At 35.6% G+C, this 27,056-nt stretch overlaps 1 protein-coding gene across 3 annotated transcripts in view; it reads right to left on the bottom strand.

Moving 5' to 3' along the window:
• IPO11 (importin 11) overlaps nucleotides 1-27,056 on the bottom strand; it is a 203,517-nt gene that overhangs the window by 4,825 nt on the left and 171,636 nt on the right. For all 3 annotated transcript variants that reach the window (XR_005019404.1, XM_036848210.1, XM_036848211.1), the window contains one exon: nucleotides 23,350-23,434. Coding sequence is in view for 2 of the 3 variants with exons in the window: in XM_036848210.1 (XP_036704105.1) it covers nucleotides 23,350-23,434 (85 nt within the window). In the remaining variant the exon portion in view is untranslated. The remainder of the gene's footprint in view (nucleotides 1-23,349; nucleotides 23,435-27,056) is intronic.

The raw sequence follows: 27,056 nt of genomic DNA, 5'->3' as shown, positions 1-27,056 counted from the left end.
CCAAAATAGTTTGACACCTATATGCCCAAATTTAAACAAAGTATTCATAGAAGAATCTTACAAAATCAAATTATTTATTCTTCTTTCCCACACATTTCTAACAGATGTGATTACCTTTGTTTAGGTGCAGATTTGCTTAGATACACAAATCTGAGGCGATAAATACCTGCTACAAGGAAAACAAAGGCAGCAATACTGAGGCTCAATTGACAATACGAAAATATTGGGGATAATGGGAAGAAACAGAAAACTATTAAAAAACAGATCCAGACTAGATGCAATGTGTGGTATTTTGGATTGAATCCTGCAACTAAGAGCATTAGTGGAAAACTGGTGAAATTTAAATAAAGTCTGGAGTTTAGTTAATACTAATATACCAAAGTTGGTTTCTTAACTTTGATAAATGTACAATACTAATGTAAGATGTTGATATTAGGGAAAACTGGGTGAAGGGTGCATGAGAACCCTCTGTACGACCTTTGCTACTTTTCTGTAAACCTAAAACTATTCCAAAATAACAAGGTTATCTATCTTTATGCCAGTACCATACTGTTTTAATTACTGTGGCTTTGTAATATATTTTGAAGTCGGGAAGTGTGATGCCGCCAGCTTTGTTCTTTTTCAAAACTGTTTTGGCTGGCTATTCAAGGTCTTTTATGGTTCCATATGAATTTCAGAAGTGCGTTTTTCATTTCTGTAAGAAATGCCATTGGGATTTTGATAGGAATTGCACTGAATTGGTAAATTGCTTTGGGTAGTATGGACATCTTAACAATATTAAGCCTTCCAATCCATGAACATGGATATCTATTTGTTTGTGTCTTTAATTTCTTTCATGAATGTTTCATAAGTTTTCAGTCTACAAGTCTTTCATTTCCTTAGTTAAGTTTATGCCTAAATGTTTTACTCTTTTTGATGCTATTGTAAATGGGCTTTCTTAATTTCCTTTTCAGCTAATTATTTGCATATAGAAAACACACCCGATTTTTGTACATTAATGTTTTATCCTGCAACTTTGCTGGATTCATTTATTAGTTCCAGCAGTTTTTTTAATGGTGTCGTCAGGGTTTTCTATATATAAGATCATGTCATCTGCAAGAGCGGACAATTTTACTTATACCATTTCAATTTGTATGCCTTTAATTTCTTTTCCTTGCCTAACTGTTGTGGCTAGGATTTCCAGTACTATGTTGAACATACAGAGCAATGGAAATGAATAGAGAGATCAGAAATAAATCCACACATATAGAGTTACCTATATATCTTCAATAATGGTGCCAAGAATGCACAGTGGGAAAAGGATACTCTCGTCAACAAACTGTGTTGGAAAACTGGATATCCATATGCAAAAGAATGAAACCCTCATCTTACACCACACATAAAAATCTACTCAAAATTAATTAAAGACTTAAACATAAGACCTCAAACTGTAAAACTCTAGAAGAAAACATAGGGGAAAAGATTCATGACAGTGGCCTTGGCAATGATTTCATGGATATGATATCATAACCAAAACACACATGCAACAAAAGCAAAAACAAACAAGGGAAACTATGTCAAACAAAACTTTAAAAAGTTATTTTAAAAAAAGGATTCAGACTAAAAAAGTACATACCTCTTGGCCATTTGGTTGGGGGACAAGCTGTCCTAGACACTTCAATTAGCTGACACAAATGTTCATTATATATACAGAATGTCTAAGCAGCAAGACTTGCAAGCTCACTTTCAAAATGAGAAAAACTGACAACCCTAAGCTTTGAATGACATCCAAAGCTGATTTTTCTCATGTTAACGGCATCAATAGATGCCACTAGAATACAGACTGCCAAGTTCTTGGTTTGTTCTCTTTCTGTTGCTTCCATATGCCTAACTCCCATTCTTGCCCTTCAAGAAAGCACATGATTATTTAAGAAATATTTCCTTTAAAATGGTTATGATAACATTAGGAACCTTATAACAGGTTTCAGTTATTAGCAGAAGATAACTAGCTAGAATTCCTGACTCCAGGGTTATACCTAATAAATGAAGTGCTAAATAACCTGACTTACTTCAAAAGTACATACATTGGATTTTAAAAAGCAAGTCCGGTATTCCCTGGTTCTGAAATTATTACTTGAAATTATGACTTGAAGAACAGTTCCGTATGGTTCTGTACAGTTCAGAATGGTTGAACTGTATATGAGGTCCTTCTGTTGGTAACTATATAGCCTTCTGACCTACAACAATTGACCCACAGGTGTTTAATCTTTAAAGCTGGTACAAGATTTTTAGCTCCTGTGGTGCTACTTACCAAGATGTACATTTCTTGTTCTTTGAGATTTTTATTCCTTAAAACTAAAATATATTTCACTGCATTAATCTTCAATTTCACCCAGCAGATATTCGGTAAAGTTGAATCTTTTATTTGTCTTAGGTTATGTGGCATACTGTGTAACTGCTGACTTTTCAAGTCTCCATACAACCTATGATAATTTTCAGAAATTATTTACTGTAACATTTTTTCATATGATGTTTTGCTAAAGAGAACGTTTCCTACCTTAGAAAAATACAGAAGATCTTTTAAAAAATAATATACTTTCTATGAAGCCTGGTAGATTATGTATAAACACATTTGCTACGCAACAGGCCAAAAATCTTAAAGAAAAATTTGCTTATAACAATGTGTAACCATGTGGTCTTCAAAAATTCCGTAGTTTGATGAAAATATCTTTTGCTTAAAATTATCTTCTGTTTTGACCTCTGATTGTTTCACCATAGGTAACTCAATTTCTAAAATATATCTAAAACGTCTAAATTTCTAGAATCTCTTAGGATATAAACTCTTTTAATTTGGTGGCTTAACAAAGAGCTTGAGGCCTGCAGATGCCAACCAGAACCCACCTCATTAATAGGGCTTGGCAATGCAAATTTAGTCACTAATTACACCAAGTGTGAAACACAAATTCCAAGGGAGCCACCTGAGATTTTTACTTTATTTTAAAATGTATTTTTATTTTAATCACTGTTGTGGCTGTTCCCTGAACTACAATTTCTATCTGATGAGCTTGTAAGTAAAGGAACTATTTACACTGCTACGTCTAGAAAGACTGGGACCCAGACTTAATGAGATAAAAATGACAGCACATGCCTATCTCAGTGACAAAAACTTAAATTTCAACTTAGTAATTAGCTTGTAACCTAGGTTTTCTGATACAATTATTATTCTCTCCACCAGTCCTAGACCATTACTACTTGGGTATTTTTACTCTAGTTTCAATTTTTTTTCAATTTTTTTCTAGTTATACCTTTCATTGTAGGGTGCATCAAATCTTTGTAAAGTAAGCTTAAGAGAAATGCAAAATTTAAACAATGAGCCAAAGTATTTATTTCAAGTCCAGCTCTGAGGAACAGAACATCTGCTTATTTCTTCACATTTGTCTCAGTATAGAATGTTCTTCATGAGAGCAATGAAATAGAAATCAAAATATTATATTTATATTTACTAAACTCCAAACACAAGCAAGGCATGTGCTAGGCACAGGCTAGGTCCTTCACCTATAGTATTTCATTTAAAACTCACAGTAAGGAATCCTAAGGAGGCAAGGGAGCCTTCAGCAATTTAACCAAAAATCCTTAAAGAACAGTGGTTCTCACCCTTGGCAGCACACTGGGAATCGTTTGTGAAACTTTTAAAAATGCTGACGTCTAAGTCTTACTTCTACAAATTCTGATTTAACTGGCTTCAGGCACCAGGATTTTTAAAAGCTCTCCAGGTAATTCTGATGCACATCTAAGTGTTACAGAAAAATTTGGAAAAACCAGCTTTAAGGACTAAGATCTCAAGTGAACCTAAAAAAAACTCTATATTTTTACATTCAGTAAAATAAAAGAATACAGGAAATAGACTAAATAAAACATATGAAACTTAATTCCCATTTACCACCATCTATTTCTAGAAACTCATCAGGGCTTCCTTTCTCTCTTAGTTTCAATGAGGCATTTTTAAATTCCTTTTGCTTTACTGTATGCATACTAGGCAATGTCACTGTCTTTCTTTTTTTTCTCATTGTCTGATTCCTCCACCATCCCAAAGTTTAATGCCTTTTGACGTTTAGTTTTTGACTCTAGAATTCACTATCCAGTGGTATGCTTGTGTTTAGTTTTAAAAAGTTATTCTTTTAACATGTTAAAAGCATATTATTATTCTATTCCTATTTCAATAGAAGCTTTGCCAGGGATAAATGGTGAATTTAATGCTAGATTCAATTTGCTAAGGGCAATTTATATTTTTGCATCTATTTTTATAAATCTAAAAATTTACTGTTTTTCTTTTTTCTGTTTCATTCTTCTCCTGACAATTCCCACAGCTTTCTAGGTTTTAGAATAGTTCAACTAGCACAGCATTACCTGTTCCTTAAATTTTGATACTACAAAAGGAAGGAAGAAAGAAAAGAATGAAGGAAAAAAGGGAGAAAGAAGGAGAAAAAAATGGGAGAGGGAGAGACGGAAAGCTGCTGCCAAAAGGATGTCATTAGAAAAATTAAATGCATTAAACTGCTTATTTTAATTGATAGTACATTCCAATGAAACCACTTGTAAAATAAGCATATAAACGTTACTGAGTACTGGGGGAGGGTGTTTTATTGTTCTTTTTTTTGAGGAGTGGGGAGGCAATTTAAAACATTTCTTCCATGGCTATTATACATCTATTTCTACCTGGTTCTAAGTTTTTTGTTTTCTGTGCTTTTTTTTTTTTTTTTTTTATTTACATTTTATTTAAAAATTGTCCATTCTGACAAGATTTTCCATTGATTAGCCAAGAGCTGCATGTATAACTCCTGAAGTTATATGTGTCCTTATCTCTAATATTGATATTTATATTCACTCCCCCACCCCTTGATTGTGGCTCACCAGAGTAGCAGCTCATGGAGGTCAGGTGGGCAATGGAGCTTTTTTTTAAGCTCAGGTCCATCTCACAGTGGGACCAGTAGGTTGCCCATCTTGTGGCTATTTCCCAGTTCCAGATTGTGTAACTGGAACACACATACTTAGCATCTGGAAGAATCCCCATATTGGGTTCTAGGTTTCCTAAGGTTGACTTTTTACTTTTTACTAACAACTTGAAATGAGTTTTGGGTTGATTTATTTTCATTCTTTCTTGTTTGATAATAAAATTACTTAAGGCTATGTATAATTTAGTTGTACCCACATGTTTTTATGCATAATAATCTCACTTGCAAGCTTCCTCTTTAAAATATCATTTTAAAAACATCATATGACCAATATTTTTCTCAACAATCGTTTAATTTCGGGTTTCACTTCATTGCAGTCTGAGAATATGACCTGTACTATTTCTACTCTAAAAAATTGGAGGTATTTTTGTAAGCCTTGAATATGCTCTTTTTTAAATGTTTTATGAACATTTAAAAAAATGTATGTTCTATTTATAGGGTAGAATATTTATTTTACAGCTACTAAATTAACTTTACTGATTATATTATTCAGATTTGTCACTACACAACCACTAGGAGATCCTCTTAGGTTCAACTTAACATACAGGATCACAAGACTACTATAGGCTATCCTTAACATCAGTTTACTCAAAAGGCCATGGGGATGACATGATATCGCAAAATGGAAATGTGTAGAAAGATAAATTTTGCACCAATAAAAATGTTATGATCATAGGTGTATTTTTAGAACCCTGTAAAAATATGCTGCCTTTTCAAATGACTGTTTTCATGTTTTATGAAAGCATTTCTACTATAAACCAATTTAACCAAATTAAAGACTATCTCCATTCAATTTCCAGCAACAGAGTTATCTCTTTACACTAAAAATAAATCAATTCTAATATATAACTAAATTAATAAATAAAAGGAAGATGCCCTCCTTCCAGTCATCTTAACATCAGAGTAAAATGACTATATAACAAAGTGTAATAGAATACTGAATTTAATAACATCAGTGTTATTAAATTAGATAACAACGGCCTGCTAGATATCTAAATATGTTACCACTTAGCAATGCCTCTGATTCTACTTCCTACTCAAAGATATTATTAATACTCATGTTTGTCCAATCTGTGACATAATATACTATAAAACCAAATATGTGCCATAATACATTGATCCAATTATATGTAGTTTCCAGGTGATACAGAGAATGGAAAAGATTTATAAACAGAAACAGTGAAGAAAACTCAGATGAGATTTTCTATTTGCCATCTAAATGCTATCTTTGGATATGCTCAGTTTTCTGAATATCATTTATTTCTGTGTGTAACCTTATTAGAGAGACTGAGAACATCAGAGTGAGCCATCTACAGGCAACACCAGCTCCCTTCTCTCTGCTTATTGCTCCAACTGCCCCTATGGTTCCAGGGAGTGAGATCACTGAGCAAATATTACGAGAATCTCCACTTTCCTGATAAAATGCTCTACAAGGTCAAGCTATCAGGTGAAGGATCGAAGTGTAAGTGCTATAAACAGGAAATTCCAAAAGAGAACTTTTAAAGCCAAGAACGTTTAATAAGGAGCCAGTCAGCGCCCTCAATCTATTTCAAAAACTGGGATTATCATTTATCAAATTGTAAACCATCAATAATTTATAAAAATGACAGAATATGACGGGAATGAAAACTTTCCATTCTGACCATCTGGTGATATAGCAAAATTGTTAGAGAATTTGCAGTATTCTAAGACCTGCATTAATTCACTATTTCTGTGAAGGGAAAAACTGTTCTATGGCTGTTTAACCTACATTTCCTGGAGTACCTGAAATGATCTCATACATGATTTAAATTACATTGTGTGTTTATTGTAGTAGGCATGCTTGGCACTAAACAAAGGAATAACTACACAGCAGTGCCTCCAGAACTGAATTATCTGTGGAAGTCAAGTGGAAAACTCAAAAAACAGCAACACTGTGATTAACAAAGATGTAACACTATGACAAGTCTTTAGAAAACAACACAATTCAAGCATTTCAAAATGTCTGTCCCACTATTACCTTTTAATGTTGGAGTTTATTTAAGTCTCGGAGAACCAAGCCTATCAACATTTGTTTACATAAAAACAGAGTAATCACAATCAGAATATCTACAATACCCATCGGATTTAAGACCATAAATGATCTTGTACCAGTCTCTGAGAATTACGCTTGTTCTTTATTCAAGGAATAAATTCATAGTGAAATGGAACAAGTAGAGTTTTAGGAGCAATTCATCAACACCTAGTTACCAAAGGCCAGATCTTTCCTGAAAAAAGTTCACCCAAATCTCCAGCTCATGTTAACTGCTGACTTACACGTTTAAGAAATGTGCTACCACTAGCATCTAATTCAATGAAAAGTTACTGAGAATCCATCTTGTACCATTCTACATCCACACCCTGTATGTAAAACACGTTTGGGGGGTGGGGTGGAGTTAAGGTAACAGGAAAATTAGTGGTGTGATAAATTTTTATATTAAATAGTAAAAAGCTGCTGCATCAAATGTCCTTTGGAATGAGGCAGCATTGTGTGTATGTGTGATGAAGGGAGGAGGTAAAGAGAGAAGATGGGGGAGGTGAAGAGGGTGCTGGCAGACAACAAAGAGAAGATATTGCTCTCAGGTATCCAGGTCAGAAGAAAGCTAGCTGGTTATGTGGTACATCCAATGGCATCGGTATTCACTGGGTGGAAGCAGTTAATCTGTAGTTAAATGAATGGCGTAGGAAATGAATGGAGTAGGAAAACACTGTCAAGTTCTCTTAGCAAGCATAACATTGCAAGCCTCTCCCCAACTGTATGGTTAAGCACAATCTCAAACCTTTTCTCGCCAAAAGTTTTCTGCTCTATTTTTTCATTTATTGAGAAATTTTTTAAAAAGCCATCAGATAGGGCTTCCCTGGTGGCGCAGTGGTTGAGAATCTGCCTGCCAATGCAGGGGATGCGTGTTCGAGCCCTGGTCTGGGAAGATCTCACATGCCACGGAGCAACTGGGCCCGTGAGCCACAATTACTGAGCCTGCGCGTCTGGAGCCTGTGCTCCGCAACAAAAGAGGCCACGATAGTGAGAGGCCCGCGCACCGCGATGAAGAGTGGCCCCCACTTGCCACAACTAGAGAAAGCCCTCGCACAGAAACAAAGACCCAACACAGCCATAAATAAATAAAAATAAAATAAATTAATTTAAAAAAAAACACAGTATCTATGAAGTGCAATAAAACAAGTCTGCCTGCATTTAAAAAAAAAAAAAAAGCCATCAGATGGTAAATTTCTTTTTAAATACATATACTGGGTTGGCCAAAAAGTTCGTTCGGCTTTTCCCAAACAAACTTCTTGGCCAACCCAATACATCTGGTCTACAATGAAAATAAATGAGAATAGGATTTACATGAGAAACACTGGCTTGATAACCAACTTAGTTAGAACATATAGGTATTCTGCAAAATAGCCAATAAGTGATTTTTTCCCCAAATAATTGAGTTTTACAACAACAACAAAAAAATGACAAAGTGAAAAGATCCCCTTTTATTTAGAGAAACTCTTGACAGGATGTATTACAGTTTTTTTGAGTAGAACACAATTTTGTTTATAAAAGACAAAACCGTTTATAACATGCACTTATAGCTGTTCAGTTAAAAGAAAATCTGTGTGGATTTTTGGTGCAGTGGGCCCCACGGGTGGCAGCCTGTCAGGGATGATGAAAGGTAAGGGTTAATGGAGAGGCTGCATTGTTAATAGTTCTGGAGTTTGTGGAAATGAACAAAGGAAACAAAGAAGAGAGCCTATAGTTTGACAATCAGTCACATTACATAACGGCCATTTTCTTAAAGAAAAAAACGAACATCTATAAAATTCGTATGTAAAGTATGCTAAGGAGTTATGAGACAAAGATCTATACAGATAACTTTAGTTCAAAGGAAAGAGAAGAAACAGTTATTAATAAGCAAGGCCTTCTACCCATGAAATGTGAATGTAACAATGAAAATGTGGACATAGTATTTCTGGAATTTAGGGTTTATACCCTAATTCACAAAATTCAAATGGTATCTGAAGTTTCATGGTCCACTGTCATTTATGCAGTCACAGCAGATGAATAAGCAAATTCATGGTAGAGTATGGTTGTACAACAATCTTCTACAACACAAATCTGACCAGGTCACTCCTTTGATGACAACTTTTTAACGGCTCCCTATTCCTACCAAATAAAATCCAAATTCCTAGCTTTCTATGGCTGCTGTAACAACCACAAATTTATTACCTTCTGGTTCTGTAGATTAGAAGGCCAGAACAGTCTTACTGGGCCAAAATCAAGGTGTGTCAGCAGGGCTGCCTCCCTTTCTGAAGGCTCCAGGGGAGAATCTGTTTTCTTGGCTCTTCCAGATCTAGAAGCTTTCTTCCTCCATCTTCAAAGCAATAGCAGGTCGAGTCTTTCTGACACTGCATCATTCTGACCCTCTCCCTTCTGCCTCCCTCTTCACTTTTTTTTTTTTTTAATTTTTTATTTATTTATTTATTTTTGGCTGTGTTGGGTCTTCGTTTCTGTGCGAGGGCTTTCTCTAGTTGCAGCAAGCGGGGGCCACTCTTCATTGCGGTGCGCGGGCCTCTCACTATCACGGCCTCTCTTGTTGCGGAGCACAGGCTCCAGACGCGCAGGCTCAGTAATTGTGGCTCACGGGCCTAGTTGCTCCGCGGCATGTGGGATCTTCCCAGACCAGGGCTCGAACCCACATCCCCTGCATTGGCAGGCAGATTCTCAACCACTGCGCCACCAGGGAAGCCCCCTCTTCACTTTTAAGGACTCTTGTGATTACATTTGGCCCACCTGGATAATCTCCCTTATGATCAGCTGATTAGCAACCTTAATTCCACTTTGCTGTGTAACAAAACATAGTCATAGATGATACAACATATTCACAGGCTCCAGGGACTAACTACGACATGGATATGCCTGAAGATGAAAGGGATTATTCTGCCTACCACACTTACCATATGGTATACCAGGCCCTCTACAACCCACCTTTTTTTTTGACACAGAGTAGGCAGCTAAATAAATGTCTGACATTCCTGCCACTACCCACAGTTCAGTGAAATAAAACAAAGAATTACTTGTCCTGAGTATTGCAGGATGTTTAGCAGCATCCTTGGCTTCTACCCACTAAATGCCAGTAGCACCTCTCTGGCCTTGTGACAATAAAAAATGTCTTTCAGACAATGCTGTAAGTCCCCTGGGGGGGGGGCAAAATTACACTCAGTTGAGAACCACTATTAAACAAGGATTTACTGTTTGTATGTAAAAGTAAATGTAAACCTACTTAATTCACACAATGACATAAAGCCATTTTGACTAGGGTTAAGAAAGGCATCAGTTTCTTCATTTCTTCCAGCTCAGTAAGAAAGTGTGGGGAAGAAATTAATTCTGGTTTAAGTTAAAAGAAAGTTACAGATAACACCTGGATAGTTTCTATAACAAAATCTTTCCTCTTTTATATCTGTTTTTATTTTAAAGTAATTTATTTCAAGGTGACAGTTCCTGAAAAATCCAATGACTTATTAATATGATCTTCACATAAATAAGTACAAAATTGTGCAAAGCTGTTTTAAATCATTTCACTTTGCTAGGGTTTATGTAAAAATGAATTAGAGTGGCTAGGATATAGTGAAATCCGTATCATTTAATTTGTAAATTCTTTAGTTAACAAATCCTCTTTCATCAGAAGTGATATTTTATTTGTGAACATATCACTTTATGCAGGAGAATTAAATCATTTTAATTGTTTTAAATTAATATAAAGGGACATGTTCTTTCTCATATTTTCTTCATTTGACTCTGAATCATGGTAGCACACCCTAGCTTTTGGTATAAGCTATGTCTTTATTCACATCACACAGTTAGGGTGAGACAACAAAGAAGCAATTGCTTACAATGCACTGCTCAAAAGAACTAGCTGGAGTATGTATATATATGTATGTATGTATGTATGTATTAGACTGATCTAAGGAATATTCTAAAAGGAAAATAAATCTGCAATTCTTAGCATCAAAATAGCCAGTCTTATGCCTCTGACTTTCAAACAATACAGTTTTTGCTGTTTTCCACCATAACTCTTTCCCACTTCAGACCAAGGTAATTAACAATTATTTAGTAAGTGTTCAGTTTACCTTAAAAGTTATATTATGGTGAATTTTCAAGTAAAATATCCTCAGAAACATCATTAATGAGTATTAAAACACATTGTTAGGCTACAGTAATTAAAATAGGCAGGGTTACAGACTACAATTTGGAGTTCTGAAATAAATCCGTGCAAATCTGGCAACGGAGAATCTGATTGATAAAGGTGGCATTTCAAAACAGTAAAGACAAGACAGGCTACTGATTAATTTTGTGACACAAGCCATATGTGTATGTATGTGCGTGTGTGTATTTATATATTTATTTACATATACATGTATATACAAAAAAAGCTGATGCTCTACTTCACTCCTTTATCAAAAAATTTCCAGTTAAAGATTTAAATGAAATAAGCCCATAAAAACACAAGAAATGATTTCTTAAGAGTGGGGTAGCCATTCCAATCACTCCATAAAACCATACACAACAAAATAAGAGTTCAAAAACAAAGTCAAAAACCAAAAAAATGCCGTCAAATTAAAGAGGTGAAAACAACTACCATGGAAAACTCAATATACAGTGATGATCTCTCAAAGAGCAGTGCAGATCTGGATTGATCATGTCCTCAGAAGACAGCACTTCATCTTTCAGAAAGAGGGTCAAATGAAGTGAAAAGCAAAAAAGCCTCACTGATAGCTGTGAGGGGAAATCTGAGAACTGAAGCAGAGACAATTTGCAAACTGTACCAGGACTCACAAAACAGAAAAACTATCCTAAACCATGACATGCAAAACAAGCAATCTAAACCCATACTATTTTACCACAGCTCATTTAGATCCACGTATTCCAAGACGAGAAAACTGACAACTGATCCGATGGTAACTGCATGAACTCGTGTTAAAGGTAAGACCAGTGACTGACCCAGCAAATTGACTAGCTTACAAATTCTGACCAATCCCTGACAAGACCATTCTGTAACTAAACTCCAGCTCCCTAAACCCTATAAAACTCTTCCTTGATTCATTCACTGTGACACATCCTATGGTTCTCCAATGTGTACATTCTCCCTTGTAGTAGCAAGCTAATAAACCTAACTTTGTTCCTAGTTTTAGATAGATATAGATAGATAATAGATAGGTAGATAGATAGATAGATAGAAACAAAGATGAGAATTAAGGGCTGATTTCTTTAATCTATAAACAGCTTGTTCAGGTTACTGACTGTCACCTAACAAACTAGTCCAAACTAGGTGGCATAAAATAACAACTATTTTTTAATGTTAATGGAGTCAGTGAAGCCATCTTGGAGTTGGAACCACCTGAAGAGTCACTCACTCATGTGTCTAGCAGTTAATGCTGGTAGTTCTCTGGGACTTCTGCTGGGGAAAAGAAGACCTATGTTCTCCTTGTGGATGCTTGGGTTTCCTTACAGCATGGCAGCTGGCTTCCAAAAATAAGTGTCCCTAGAGAACAAGGTGGAAGCTATAGCTAATTATCTAGACTCAGAAGTCATAAAGCACCAGCAAGCCTGACCAGTTTCAACAAAAGGAAATACAGGCCTAACATCTTAATGGGGAAGAATGTCAAAGTCACATTTTAAGAATAGCATACGGAATAGGAGATATTATTATGACCATTCTTGGGAAACATAATCTGTCAGAAAACTCTTATTTAAAAGCAAAAAAACAAACAAATAAAATTTCTAATAGAAAAATATAAACAAGTCATTCATCAAACAAAGGGATATAAATGAGCTACAAGCATCTGAAAAAGGCTCAGCCTCACTCATAATTAGAGAAAGTACATTAAACAACAAATTACTGCTTTCTAACTATCATATTGTCCAGGGTACAGAACAACTCATGTACCACCACTGGGCACATAAATTTAAATTGTTAGTTGTTTACCTTGAAGTGACGTGCTTACTTTCGAGAAAATGCATGCCTAATGCTCAAGTCTGAATGATCATGTTTACCTTTCAGCTGCTCTTCCACTTCCACATTCAAGTAGTGTTCATGAAAAAGGTTTAATTCAGTTCACAACTCAATCACAAAAGTACTTTTCCTCAAGACCAACCACTGTCAGAGAATATTCCCATTTTGACACAGAAAATATTTAAAAGATGAGCACTCAAGAGTGGAGATATATGAAAATTAGTAATTTGTACTATGTCATCAAAGACATTCTTAAATGAAACTGGCTTTAAAAACAAAAAACTAAGTGTATGGTAGTGGAGAATATGATGGCTGCTAGTATAGTTTGCTGTCACTGACCTTATTAATGCTGAAGTGCCAGCAGTTATACCCACCACTGGGTACCCAACATTGTTTTAGCACCACCAGTACCAATGTTCACACAATGAAAAGGGAAATAATATCTTAGTATTATTATGAAATCATTATGATGATAATGATGATGATGATGATGATGATGGTGATGAAACAGTAATACTGTTGAAAGGGTTTGGGGAACCCCTAGTTATCTGTGGGCTACACTTTGAGAACTGCTGCACAAGAGATGCATGGGATGGAGATCCATTCAATGGAATGTCATCGTGTGCAGCTATTAGAAGAAATAATGCAAATCTAAATTTATGTACAGGAAATATGCTCATGCATTTACTACATTTAAGAGGAATCAAGCAGCAAAATAGAATGTATAGTGTTTCTAATTTGTGAACTACATACAGATGTTTATATATGTAAACTAAATGTTTGGAAAGATACATATGCTAGTAAAGGTTGCCTTGGGGAAAGGGTATTCCACATCATACAATGATTTTGTGATTTTTTAAATTAGTATAGGCTACTTTTATAATTAAAAAAAAGTCTTCAAAATAGGAACTTCCTTACGTAAAACAATTCTTTGAAAAGGCTTCTTAAATTTCCCTTCCCTCAAAAGATAGGCTCCTTATAAAAACACAATTAGCATACTGATAATTTATTGAGAAAAAGAAAGAAGCAGAAGAGGAAAGCAGGAATAGAGTAGGAAAACCCATCAAGAAGACAGTCTAAAGTTCACTGGAATGTTACCTAAGTTCTCCCAAACCAGGTCATATTCTTCATCTAAAAATATGAAGACTTTATTTACATTGAGTCAATACCACCTTGCCAAAGTTTCCAAGTGAACAGTGGCAAATTACTGAACTCTTCCTGATTAAGGTTTTCAGTAACAATTCAAGTAAATAATGAATAATGAGGCTGCCTATTTTTTTAATACCCAAGAACAATACTGATGTCAGCAGGGAATTAATCTGAGATCTCAACTAAAAGCAAAAACTTAGAAGCCATCACTTTATTTAGTTCCAAGAGCATTTTCAATAGAATTTTCTTTTCTAGTGTCCTCTGATTACTATGATGTAGCCTACTGTGAAAAATCTTAACCTCTTGATCTCAGACTATTTTTTGATTAACATTTTAGCTCCGTCACAGGGAAAAACTGCTATCTCAGGAGGATGCCTGGTTATCAATTTGTGTCTTTATTACATCTCAGTTGGATTATTCAAGTCATTATTTCCTATCCTCTTGGATGGTTTAATGTTACTTGCAATTCCACAGTTTGTAAGAACTGAATTAACCACTGCAATAGCATATTTCAAGATATGGGGTAAGTTTAACATTGATTTTGAAGTCTCACTTGGTACAGAAAGTTTTGTTCAATCCAACTTTGAAATATTTAGTATTTTTTATATAGCTGGTCTTAGGTATATAAAAAATATACCTAGAGTAACCTTTTTTACGTTTTAGCATCACCTAGAAATGAAGATAAGGATATATTAACAGCAGTATAGCAGTCAGTCAAACTTATAGGTCGAATCTAAGCAAAGCATACATAAAAACAAGTAGATCCTCCCATTTTAAGAAACTGGCTTTGTAATAAGCTAATGGCATTGAATATTTTTAAAGAATATGTATGTATTATTTACCAACATACACAAGAAAATAGGTTCTGTAGGTAGATAAACATGCCAGCAGAGAAAATACTGATTATAAAGATCAATGCTTTGTACATGGTGAGCATTCAAAAATGCATATGGAATGAATACAAAAGAAAAATAGTTCATTTTGAAGATGCTACTCTATTGCCACTGTGTGGAGGTCAAGAGAAGCAGTTGTGTAACTGCAGCAGGTAGAATTATTTGGTACCTGACTAAGACTCAACAGAGAACTACTTTTAAGAGAATGGTGGACTGGGAGGATTTACACACAATTTTTATATATTGGGCCTTAAGAGAATCAGATTGGTGAAAATATGTTAAGTGACAAACAAAAATAAGTGACAGCAAGCAAGCAATATAAAAATTTAACCAGTACAACTGTTTTACTTGCAAAATCAGAAGCGATCATTTATAGTCACTATTTTTCAAACTGTTCTTTAATATTAAAGTTTAAGAATTGAGTTTTAAACCTTCCTAGGAGGCAGAGGAACAAAGACAAATTTTACCTATTTATAATGTTTTTTAAAATTAGATATCAATAGAAACATTCATAATGAACAATTTAGATCTGATTTTCTTGTTAACAAACCAGCTTCTGAATGGCTTTTTCCTATTATCTATCTACAGACTTTATAGATCACTATGTATCAAAGACTGAAGAAAAAAATGAAAACATCTCAGCAATTCTGAAGGGAAAAAAAAGAATCAGATGGCAGGCCATAGTAACAAATGTGAGTACTTCTATGTTAATGATTAAAAAGCATTCAAACCTATACTTCTATAGTTTCATTCAAGCAGTAGCATAAAAAATATCCAGTAGTATGATAAATGAGAAAAATCTGACAATTAGTATAATAGATTTTCAGGGGCCATCTATGATACTGTTATAGGTTACGTAAACAGCCTGTAAATATTTCATATTCTCATTGAATAAAGAAAAACCAGAAAATGGGACATCTTCCATTGTTACCAAAATAAAATTTGAAAACTTTACAAATTAAGCAGGGATTAAATAAAACAATTTTTATTTTCAGTAGTAAAAAGTTATATCAAAAGATTATTTTAGTAATGTGAAAATAGGAGAAACGATTTTTTTCTTTCAATACTTTAAAAATGCTGCTCTGCTACTGGCTTGCCTGCACTGTTTCCAATGACAAGTTTGCCACTGTCCTTATCTCTTTCCCTCTCTATATAATGTGTCTTTTTCCATTACGCTAGGAGGTGGATCCAAAAAGATATTGCTGTGTTTTATGTCAAAGAGTGTTCTGCCTATGTTTTCCTCTGGGAGTTTTATAGTATCCAGTCTTACATTTAGGTTTTTGATCCATTTTGAGTTTATTTTTGTGTGTGGTGTTGGAGAATGTTCTAATTTCATTCTTTCTTTTTTTTAAATGTATTAATTTTATTTATTAATTTTTGGCTGCACTGGGTCTTCGTTGCTGCATACAGGCTTTCTCTAGTTGTGGTGAGTGGGGGCTACTCTTCTTTGCAGTGCGGTGGCTTCTCTTGTTGCGGAGCATGGCCTCTAGGCGCATGGGCTTTAGTAGTTGTGGCACATGGGCTCAGTAGTTGTGGCTCGTAGGCTCTAGAGCACAGGCTCAGTAGTTGTGGCGCACGGACTTAGTTGCTCCACAGCATGTGGGATCTTCCCGGACCAGGGCTCAAACCTGTGTCCCCTGCATTGGCAGGTGGATTCTTAACCACTGTGCCACGAGGGGAGCCCCAATTTCATTCTTTTACACGTAGCTGTCCAGTTTTCCCAGGACCACTTATTGAAGAGACTGTCTTTCTCCATTGTATATTCTTGCCTCCTTTGTCATAGATTAATTAACCATAGGTGCGTGGGTTTATCTCTGGGCTTTCTATCCTGTTCCATTGATCTATATTTCTGTTTTTGTGGCAATGACATACTGTTTTTTGGGTTTTTTTTTTGCACTTTTCTTTTTTTTAAGTCTTAAATTTATTTATTTATTTATTTTTGGCTGTGTTGGGTCTTCGTTTCTGTGCGAGGGCTTTCTCTAGTTGCGGCGAGCGGGGGCCACTCTTCACAGCGATGCGCGGGCCTCTCACTATCGCGGCCTCTCCCGTTGCGGAGCACAGGCTCCAGACGCGCAGGCTCAGTAGTTGTGGTACACGGGCCCAGTTGCTCCGCGGCATATGGGATCCTCCCAGACCAGGGCTCAAACCCGTGTCCCCTGCATTGGCAGGCAGATTCTCAACCACTGCGCCACCAGGGAAGCCCAACATACTGTTTTGATTACTGTAGCTTTGTAGTATAGTCTGAAGTCAGGGAGCCTGATTCCCTCAGCTGTGTTTTTCTTTCTCAAGATTGCTTTAGCTATTAAGGGTCTTTTGTGTTTCCATACAAATTTAAAAATTTTTTGTTCTACTCTGTGAAAAATGCAATTGGTAATTTCATAGAAATTGCACTGAATCTGCAGATTGTCTTGGGTAGTATAGTCATTTTGACAATATTGATTCTTCCAATCCAAGAACACCGTAAATCTTTCCATTTGTTTGTGTCATTTTTTATTTCTTTCACCAGGGTCTTATAGTTTTCAGAGTACAGGTCCTTTGTCTCCTTAGGTAGGTCGGATTTTGCTTTTAAGCTTTGTTTGGCAGGATCAGAGCAATGCCTAATCTAGGGCTAATTTTGCTCCACTACTGAGGTAATACAATTCTGAGTCCTCTACCTAATACTCTGTGAATTCTGAGATTTCCACTCTGACATGAGGGACTACTATCTGCTCTGTGTCAGTTCTGAGTATTGTTCTCGTAACAATCCATTCTGGAGGTTCTTTCTCTGGACTTGGGTAACTTCTGCACTTGTATGTGCTAATCAGTACTCAGGTGAAGACTGAGAGGGGACCCAGTGAAGATCCCCAAAATTCTATGTCAGTAGCTTCCTCTTCTCTGGTAGCCTGAGCCACTCTGGTATCCTCAGATTTCCAGCTTCCTCTCCTCAAATCAGAGAGACCACTGGGCTCCCTAGGCCACTCCCTGGAAACTGAAGGCAGTAAGATGTGGCAATCAGCAGGCTCACAGTATTTGTTTTTTGTTTCTCAGGGATCATTATCTTTCGTATTCTGATCTCCAACATCTTTTTTAAAATGCAGGTGGTAAAGGCAGTCAAAACATACAGAAAAGTTGCTACATAAGTCTAGCAGAGGGCAAGATTATTTCTGTAACTGGGTATGGGTAGGAAAGGTGATCAGTGAGAAGAGAGTACCTCATGAGAAAAATGGTGAAAGAGTAAGCTGAGTGGAGAGAAGGAGGATAAAGGGGATACTCCAGATGGAAGGACTAGTATGAACTCCATAACAGAGACAAGAAAACATAGATATGAATGGAGATAAGTTATTTGGTTTAGGAGACAGTGTGGGGAAAAAGGAAGACAAGGCTCAAAAGGTTGGCTGGAATCATACTACAGAGGTCTGTTAAGATAAACAAGGAGTTAAATTCTTACTGCAGTGGTTCTCAACCCTGGTTGTACATCAAAATAATATGTGCCCCTTTAAAGAAATATGTATGCTTGATTCCCAGGCCCAGAAATGTAGTAGGTCTAAAGCAGGGAGGCAAAGGATATGGTTTGTCCAAAGTTAAAAACAGCAGAAAAACAAGGAAATCTAGGTTAAAAGCTGGGAAAGTGATTATGAAAACAAGGACGAATTATGGGGCTCCAGATAAAGGTACAAAACAGATTTACCAGGAGAAAAGGAATAGTTAGTAAGGAAGAAGAAGAGGTTGTGATGAGAGAGAAATGTCAGAGTTCAGGATTTTGGATGAGATCAGTTCCAAATTAGGATAAGTTCACGATTTAGCATGAGAAATAGAGTTGAAAAATGTAACAGAACTGGGCAAGCTGAGGAAAAGCAGAAAGCTCTAAATTCATAACCAGCGTGACATTTCATGCAAGTTGAATACTAAAGAGTATTTTCAACAATTGTATAATTTACCTTGTTATAGGGTAAGGATTCTCAAAAGGCAGTTCAGAAACCACCAATAATAAGATAATAGATAATAGATTAATCTCATATTATTTAAAATAAAAATGTCTTTTTAACATGCACTTCAAAATACTGATATTGAATTAAGAAGAAGACAGTACCTTATTAGTGACAATCAAATACAATTTTGTCTTTCTACTAGTTCTGCTGAGTTTTTTAGAGGTAAATGGGGACAGGCAAAAGAATAATCTTACTGGTTCTCAGTGATCAAAACTGTTCAGGCCTAGGGGCAGGACAGGAATAAAGATGTAGACATAGAGAGTGGACTTGAGGACACGGGGAGAGGGAAGGGTAAGCTGGGACGAAGTGAGAGAATGGCATGGACTTATATATACTACCAAATGTAAAATAGATAGCTAGTGGGAAGCAGCCGCATAGCACAGGGAGATCAGCTCGGTGCTTTGTGACCACCTAGAGGGGTGGAATGGGGAGGGTGGGAGGGAGACACAAGAGGGAGTAGATATGGGGATATATGTTTACGTATAGCTAATTCACTTTGTTATACAGCAGAAACTAACACACCATTGTAAAGCAATTATACTCCAATAAAGATATTTTTAAAATAAATAAATAAATATTATGTAACAACCTAAAAAAAAAAAAAAAAAACCTGTTCAGGGAGAGTTTACAATGTCCCACCCCAAACCACCACTATAGTGCACCCTGCTGACATTATATTTGAACTAAAAATTTATAAAACAACATTGTGGAATATTTGCAACTGATAATAAGGTAACTTTCCCTCCAGCAATGTATTCTATATTCCAAATGTAAGTAAAAGTCTGAGGAAAACTACTGTATTTCATAGTTAGGCAAATAAGTTTTCAGGGAGAGTTGATGAGAAGGAAGGAAGCTGAAGGGAGAGGGAGAAGAGGGAGGGAAACAGAGGCAGAAGTGGAGGAAGAGGCCGTCTATCTGCTCTCAGAAAGAGAAATATCAGGTACCTGTAGGCTATGATTTTCAGACAAGTTCCACTCCCACAATGCAGCACTTGGCCCTCCCTGACCCAGTGCTGTATTTGGCAATAGCAGCACAGGAGACAATACTCACTCGAAAGCAAAATGCAAGGCATGCTCAGGATTTATTATATTTGCCACAAGATTTAGGATCTGGTCATGAATTTATCAAATAAAATGCAACCCAACCTAACATATCATCAATTTGCTTAGCTGTGCTACAGCAAAAGCAGAAGACCATATGAATGATGTTTAGATAGACCTTTATTTGTGCTACTGCTTCTACTAGCACAAGTGAGTGAGAAGCTAGTGTAGTTTTAATAATGTTCAACTTATTTATACCCCATTATCAATTAAAGCATCTATTAAGTATGTATAAAACTAGATTATTATTTACAGAAACAGATTATCAAAATATTTCTAGGGCTTAAACTTTAACAGGAAAGCATGATCAATACAGCTTTACTTATTATATCAAATGTTTCATTAATAATGCTTTCTTAGCAGGTACCAAAGCATTGCCACAAGCATTAATATGCTCAAAAACTTAAATTTGAGAAGTTTCAATGTATAAATGCCTAGTATGTCACATTTCACAAAAAAAGAAATTATAAGGAACTTAGAATGCTAAGGTATTAGCTAAATTCTTTATAGAAGAGGTCATGGAATTACCATTCTACTACTGGAGTATACTGGACAGAGAGGAAACTTAGAAATGAAGTGAAACGCTTAAGCCACATTCAATCTTCTCAGAATTAGTTCCCCCCAAACAGACAGAACAGAGAAGAGCTGGATAAAAAAGCACACAATCAAAAGTCTGGACAGCTTAATAGCTTTCCTGAACAGAAATTTCATCCTTATTTAAGATGAAATATACAGAATTCTCATAAACGTATGGAAAATCATTTGGCACATTTGATATAATACTAATCATCTACCTTTCTGAATTATAATTACTGCTGCTTCACTCTACCAAAGCAGCTACTGAAATGAAGATGCCACGTTTTGGGACTACTTTAAGACAACAATGACAGTCAGTAAATTAGACTTTCAACTATGTAATCTTGGAATCAAGCAGCTACACTTTTGCTTCCGAGTAAATAAAAAATTTCATTTTAAAATGAAAAAACTCTTTGATGCTAGATTGGTTTTTCTTTTGAATAATAATTCATAATCATCTACCAGCAAACACTTCCGTTTGAAACTACAACCAAGACACATTTAGATAATTCTCAAAAAATTTCTAATGTTAAAGACATCACAGTACAAGAATGATGATATAATTACAGAAAGAAAGTACATAATTTATTCTTGTAACCCCAAAGATACAGTGAAACTAATTTTGTTTGTTTTTGAAAAGTTACTGAAAAATTAGCACTGTATTCATAATTATATTTATTAAAGGCTAAGATACATAATCTCAGCATTAATCATAAACACTGTGGTATTTATCAGCATAAGACTAAAAGCCTTATGGCTAAGGCACTGGAAATCTTAATAGAGATGACACTATAAATCTACATCAAATAGCTACTGTGACGACTAATTTCAAATAAAATCAGCCACTTTAAAAAATAAAAGTTGTTCTATAAATCAGTACTACCTAAAATAGAACAATAATGATAAAATAATGAGTTCTCAAATAAAATTTAGGATCACAAAACTGAATCAAAGAACTTTAAGGGTTATTTCGAAAACTATGTTCTTACACTGCTCTCTGAGACAGTACTGCACTTACCTTCAAAATAAAGTTAGAATTAAAATTACTACTCTATGATGTTACTAAGGATTCTATACGTAATGAAGAACAGACCTGGGTAGATCAATTTGCAAAGGGCAGATCTACCAGACTAACCGTGTTACTAAAGTGTACAAAAAGCTGATGTGAAAGAAAGCAGAATACCTATTATTCATTTATAAGTTCAGAACATTATTAAGAAAAACGTTACCGTATTTTTCTATAACACCAATGATATATTCAAGGCTTAAAAAAGTAGATGTGAAAGAGGGGGAAAGACAAATTGTTACATTCTACCAAAAGGTTACCATTATTCTAAGTGAAGAAAATACATTTTCCATGTATTTAGGATACTGCTTAGCAGTCTCATTTCATGGGAGAAATATTTCCAGAGGTACATTCACAATTGAAAACTTCACTAGGACACTAGATAGTGGGGAAAGAAAGGAATGGTATTAAGAGCTTTAAAAAAAAAAAATCAAATACTTATTTAGCTCATAGGCCTTGGAATTTGCTAATCCAATTTCCCCCTCATTTCTCAGATGAGGAAATGATTCTCAAGAGACAAGGTGACTTCCTCAAGGTCATCATTAACAACACAAACAGGACTAGAATTCAGGTTTTATGAACTCTTGGATATTGTCCTTTCCTCTACACTAGTGCTAGGGAAATGGCATCTAGCATAAAAACAAAGTAAAATGGATTAAACTCAAACACAGTTTAAAAGAAGGCTGTCAGAGCCGTGCTTAGCTATACACCTAGGATGAAGCCCTTGAGGATCAATGTGGGATAATTCAAGGAGTGAATATCATGAGTAGACTAATGACAGCCAACACCTACAAAGTAATTATTAGGTGTTCAGCATTATCTATCTCATGACCATTTTATATATTAATTTATTTATTCTATTTTTGAGGTAGAGAGTGCTGTTGTTCTCAACTGCGAATGAGGACAGAAAGTACAATGAAGTTAATAACTGGTGAGGTCAGGAGACTAGAGCAGATTCCAAGAGAAAAAGGAGAAAAAGTTTATTTAAGTAACTATTTTATATTCACGTGTCAAAGTATTTAAAAATTCATGATTATAAATAATTTTAGAGGTAAGATATTTTAGATGTTTCCTATTTTTTGTTCCTTTTTCTTATCAGACTCCTGTAGAGAGAGTTATGGTTTTCAAAACAATTTAGCAGTTAATTTAAAGGCATTCTTATAAAGGCTTGTAATGATTTCAAAATCATTTTAAGATCCATGAAATAGGGAATAAAGAAATTTCAATAAATCTCAAAACAGAAGAATTAGCATTACAATTTAAATAAGGTTTGAAGGTCACATGGTTCCTGTAAGTAAAGGAGTAAACCCTCTGCTAAGACAAGAAACAATTATTTCAGATCAAAAGTTAAACTCAACTTCCTGTACTATGAATGCAATTTATCTGTTTTAGTATTATACCCCAAATTTCAAAACTCAGTTATCTTACATTAATTCTGCAACAGGGTCAGGCGAATGGATGGATGGATGGATGGATGGATGGAAGGAAGGAAGGAAGGAAGAATGGACCACCACATATTTTGAAACCTCCAGAATATAATGACGATATATGGTTTTCCCAGATTTTAGAAGCTACTTTTGTAACTTACCATCTTTTTCCTCTTATCCTGTTCTGTGGGTGGCTCTTCATCTTCTGTTACTTTTGGTTCTTCAAGATGAGACATTAACATACAGCTGCAGTTTTTAAAAAAATGTTTTAAATAAATTAAAAAGTCTATAATATACTAAAAACAAACCTCAAAATACTGAGAACAATAATGCTTCTATGTACCAATATGTGAGGAATAGCTAGATAAATTAGATGTATAATTATAAAGTTTAATTATGAAAAGATATCTCACTTTTAAAAGGGTCACACCAAAGAAAACTTAGAGCATTTTGCTTCAGTATTTAGGTAATAAATTGTAAGAAATTTATTTATAGGCAACTTTTGAACCATAAATCACTTGACAAAGCAAGGTATACCTTTTATACCTTTCTAAAAAATAATACTTACAAACACTTAAAATTAATACTTCTTTTACCACTAATCTTCATATGTCTAATTATTTATGTTTCATAACAGTAACAGAAATTTAAATAGTAACATCATTAAAACACTATTAATTATGTAACAATCTACTTCGTGCTCCAAATTACATTACTATGCTATGAGGAACCTGTCCCTGATAGCACTTGTACCAGCAGGACAGTTATAAATCATTTTATTTTGATTATCTGCACTACTGCTCTTCACCATTAGCAGAAATAATAGAAATATAGCTTCCTATTCAGTCAACATTGGTTCCAGGGAGACAAGATATGAATATTGTCCAGTGAATCAAGCTGATAGAACAAATGTCACTGTTCCTAATTTAGAATAGAATTCAGTAATTTATCAGAGTCATAGGTTCTTAACCAATAAACTGTGGCAAAGAAAGCTTCGCTTCTCTTATGTTTTGTGGCAAGTACAGGAGAAGGACACTTCCTGACTCAGCTGTGTAAATAACTTTTGATTCAGGGTTTAAGACAAGCGCTGACACCAGAAACCTGATCAGGCTCACTCTTGCAGGGGACATGAATGTCCTTTTATCCTTAATCCCCCACCATTAAAAAAATAATTTCTGGAACAACTGTCTCTGATGAGTCAGTACACCTGGTGGGATCAAACAGTAAGAACCTTAAACTGGAAATCAGAAGCCCTGAAAAACAGCAAGAGCTCAATCTCTAACTCACTTCATGGCTTTAACCTCTTGGAACTGCAATGCTTTCGTCCACCATGATATACAGTTGACTCTTCAACAACATGGGTTTGAACTGCAGGGGTCCAGTTATATGCAGATTTTTTTCAATAGTAAATACTACAGTACTACACGATCCCTCATTGGTTGAATCCAAGGACGTGGAACCAGAGGAACTGTGGGTATGATGACCAACTATAAGGTATACTTGGGTTTTCAAATTCAAAGAGGGTGGGTGCCCCAATCCCCGAGTTGTTCAAGGTCAACTATAAAATGATATAGCACAACTAGCTGGCCAAGGAACTCTGGCACAAAGTTGGAAAATTATGACATTATTATCTCAACCCAAAAGGTATTTAATAAACTAAAACGTTTAGAAAAAGTCTAGATCCCAGTTTGTATTTTAGAACTGAATAATAAGATGGAGTTCCTTCACTTAAGCTATTTTAAGTCTGCTGCAGCCTTGAATTTTAACTGCAATAGATCTGGATCTCCATGGAAGTATGCTTTGTACTGCATCAAATCCCTTCACTACATTCCAAAATCTGTCAACTTACTTGTATAGTAAAAAACTCTCTGTTCTCCCTTCCCTAAGTTAAAAGATTTATCACACTAATAATAAAGTATATTCTGGATATAAATATACACACTTTTTCCCCAGAGAGCAGGATATTTTTACTTTGCAATTCTGCAAATTGCATTCATTTGGGTCTCTGAAAGGTAGAAAGTGGAAAAAAAAAAAAAATTGAATTGAAAAGCCCAAAGCTGAAATTCTCTCCTGCAAGAGAATCTCCAATTAAAAGTCAAATCTTGGGGACTTCCCTGGTGGTCCAATGGTTAAGAACCTGCCTTCCAAGGCAGGGGACACGGGTTCGATCCCTGGTCGGGGAACTAAGATCCAACCTGCCACGGGGCAACTAAGCCCTAGTGCCCATGCACCACAACTACTGAGCTGCGTGCTCTGGAGCCCAGGCACCACAACGAGAGAGGAGCCCACGTGCCGCAATGAAGCGCTCGCGTGCCGCAACTAAGACCCGACAAAAGCCATAAATAAATAAATACATACATACATACATACATAAATAGATGTCAAATCTCATTTTGTTGACAAAGATTAAAGATAGGGAATCATGTTTTACATAAAAAGCATGGTGAGAATTAACATAATTCTAGTAAGCTAAAATGTGTGCGCTGTGAATGTAGTAATAGTAATAAAATAATAACAACAACAGTTTAAAATAGGGACAATTAACATGTGACCATAGGCAGCCACCCTCACATCCTACTCTCGTCCACTGAATACATCCAGGCACTCTAGTCTGCTAACTCGGAATCTTTCCCAACAAGAAACTCCAACCAGCCAAACACAACCAACAGTGTTAGCATGCAACATGAAATCTTTTAAATTATTTCTGGTTTAAAGGTACACCTTTCATTTAATCTACACAAACCCACTTCTTAAGGTTTTAATAAAACTAGAACTGACATTATTCCATTGGTCTCTGCAGTGGACACTTAGGGTGCCTACATAATCGCCCTCCTTCCTAACACAGCCCTGAACTTGTCGGTTATCCTCCTCTTGCATGTCACCATATGCTTCAGAAAAAGCTGATCTGAGCCCCAGGTGCCAGTGGCTCAGTAAGCAATCATGGCAATCCTATTCCCTTAGTTAATGACTGCTTTCAACAGGAGCATGTTTAAGAAATTCTAGCCAATTAGACATGAAGGGAAGTCTGATGAAATGACTTCTAGAAAAGTGTCCTATGATGTTAAAAAGACATAAGGAAAAAGAAGATTACTTGCTGGCACTGGCATTGTCATGAACTGTAATGCCTAGAAGTACTTTCTGACGATTAGAGAAAGTAGCCTGCATATGAAGTTAATGTGTTGAGGGGATAGAGTAGAAAGAACCTGGTCTTTAAAGATATTGTGAGGTCACAAGTAGCTAATCCTAGAGCCTCTTACCTGCAGTTGTTTTGTTGTAAGGGATAACAAATTTTTTACTGTTAAAGACAGCTGACTCAGGGTTTCTCTTACTTGCAGCTGAAAAATCCTTTTAGTCCTTTATATAAATATCTTATCAAAAATTCATTTCTGGGCTCAGGCCAAGAAACAGTCTCCCTCTCTTGATACACCTACTTCCCTCTACATGAAAATAGGAACTAGGTAATTCCTAATGTTTCTCTTTGCCCTGGTAGTTAGCAAGATCAGGGCTGTTTTACATCTAGATGCCACATGTTTCGCCATTCAACCTTGTTTAAATTCCTTCAATCCTGTGTTAATAGTTTTCAGTCATAATGAGCATGAGCTTTTCTTATTCACTGCCTCAAATCCTTCTATGACCACTAGACTGAAAACAAGCAACTAACTAAAGGTTGTATATTAGCAGTATAGGCAAAGTGCCACAAAGGAACAGAGAAGGATGCAATGAATTCTTCCTGAGAATATGGAAAGGAATCTTAGAGGTAGGTATTTGCAAAGAAGGGCAAAGCTAAGGGTGTGACATGCCAAGAAGAAGAAATGTTGAGTCAAGCCATGTGTATAAAAGGAAATGGCACATTTGGGGAAGAAGGAAG

The sequence above is a fragment of the Balaenoptera musculus genome, chromosome 3 (genome assembly GCF_009873245.2).
Source record: "Balaenoptera musculus isolate JJ_BM4_2016_0621 chromosome 3, mBalMus1.pri.v3, whole genome shotgun sequence".
NCBI classification, from domain to species: Eukaryota; Metazoa; Chordata; class Mammalia; order Artiodactyla; family Balaenopteridae; genus Balaenoptera; species Balaenoptera musculus.
This window is presented reverse-complemented; position numbering and strand designations above follow the sequence as displayed.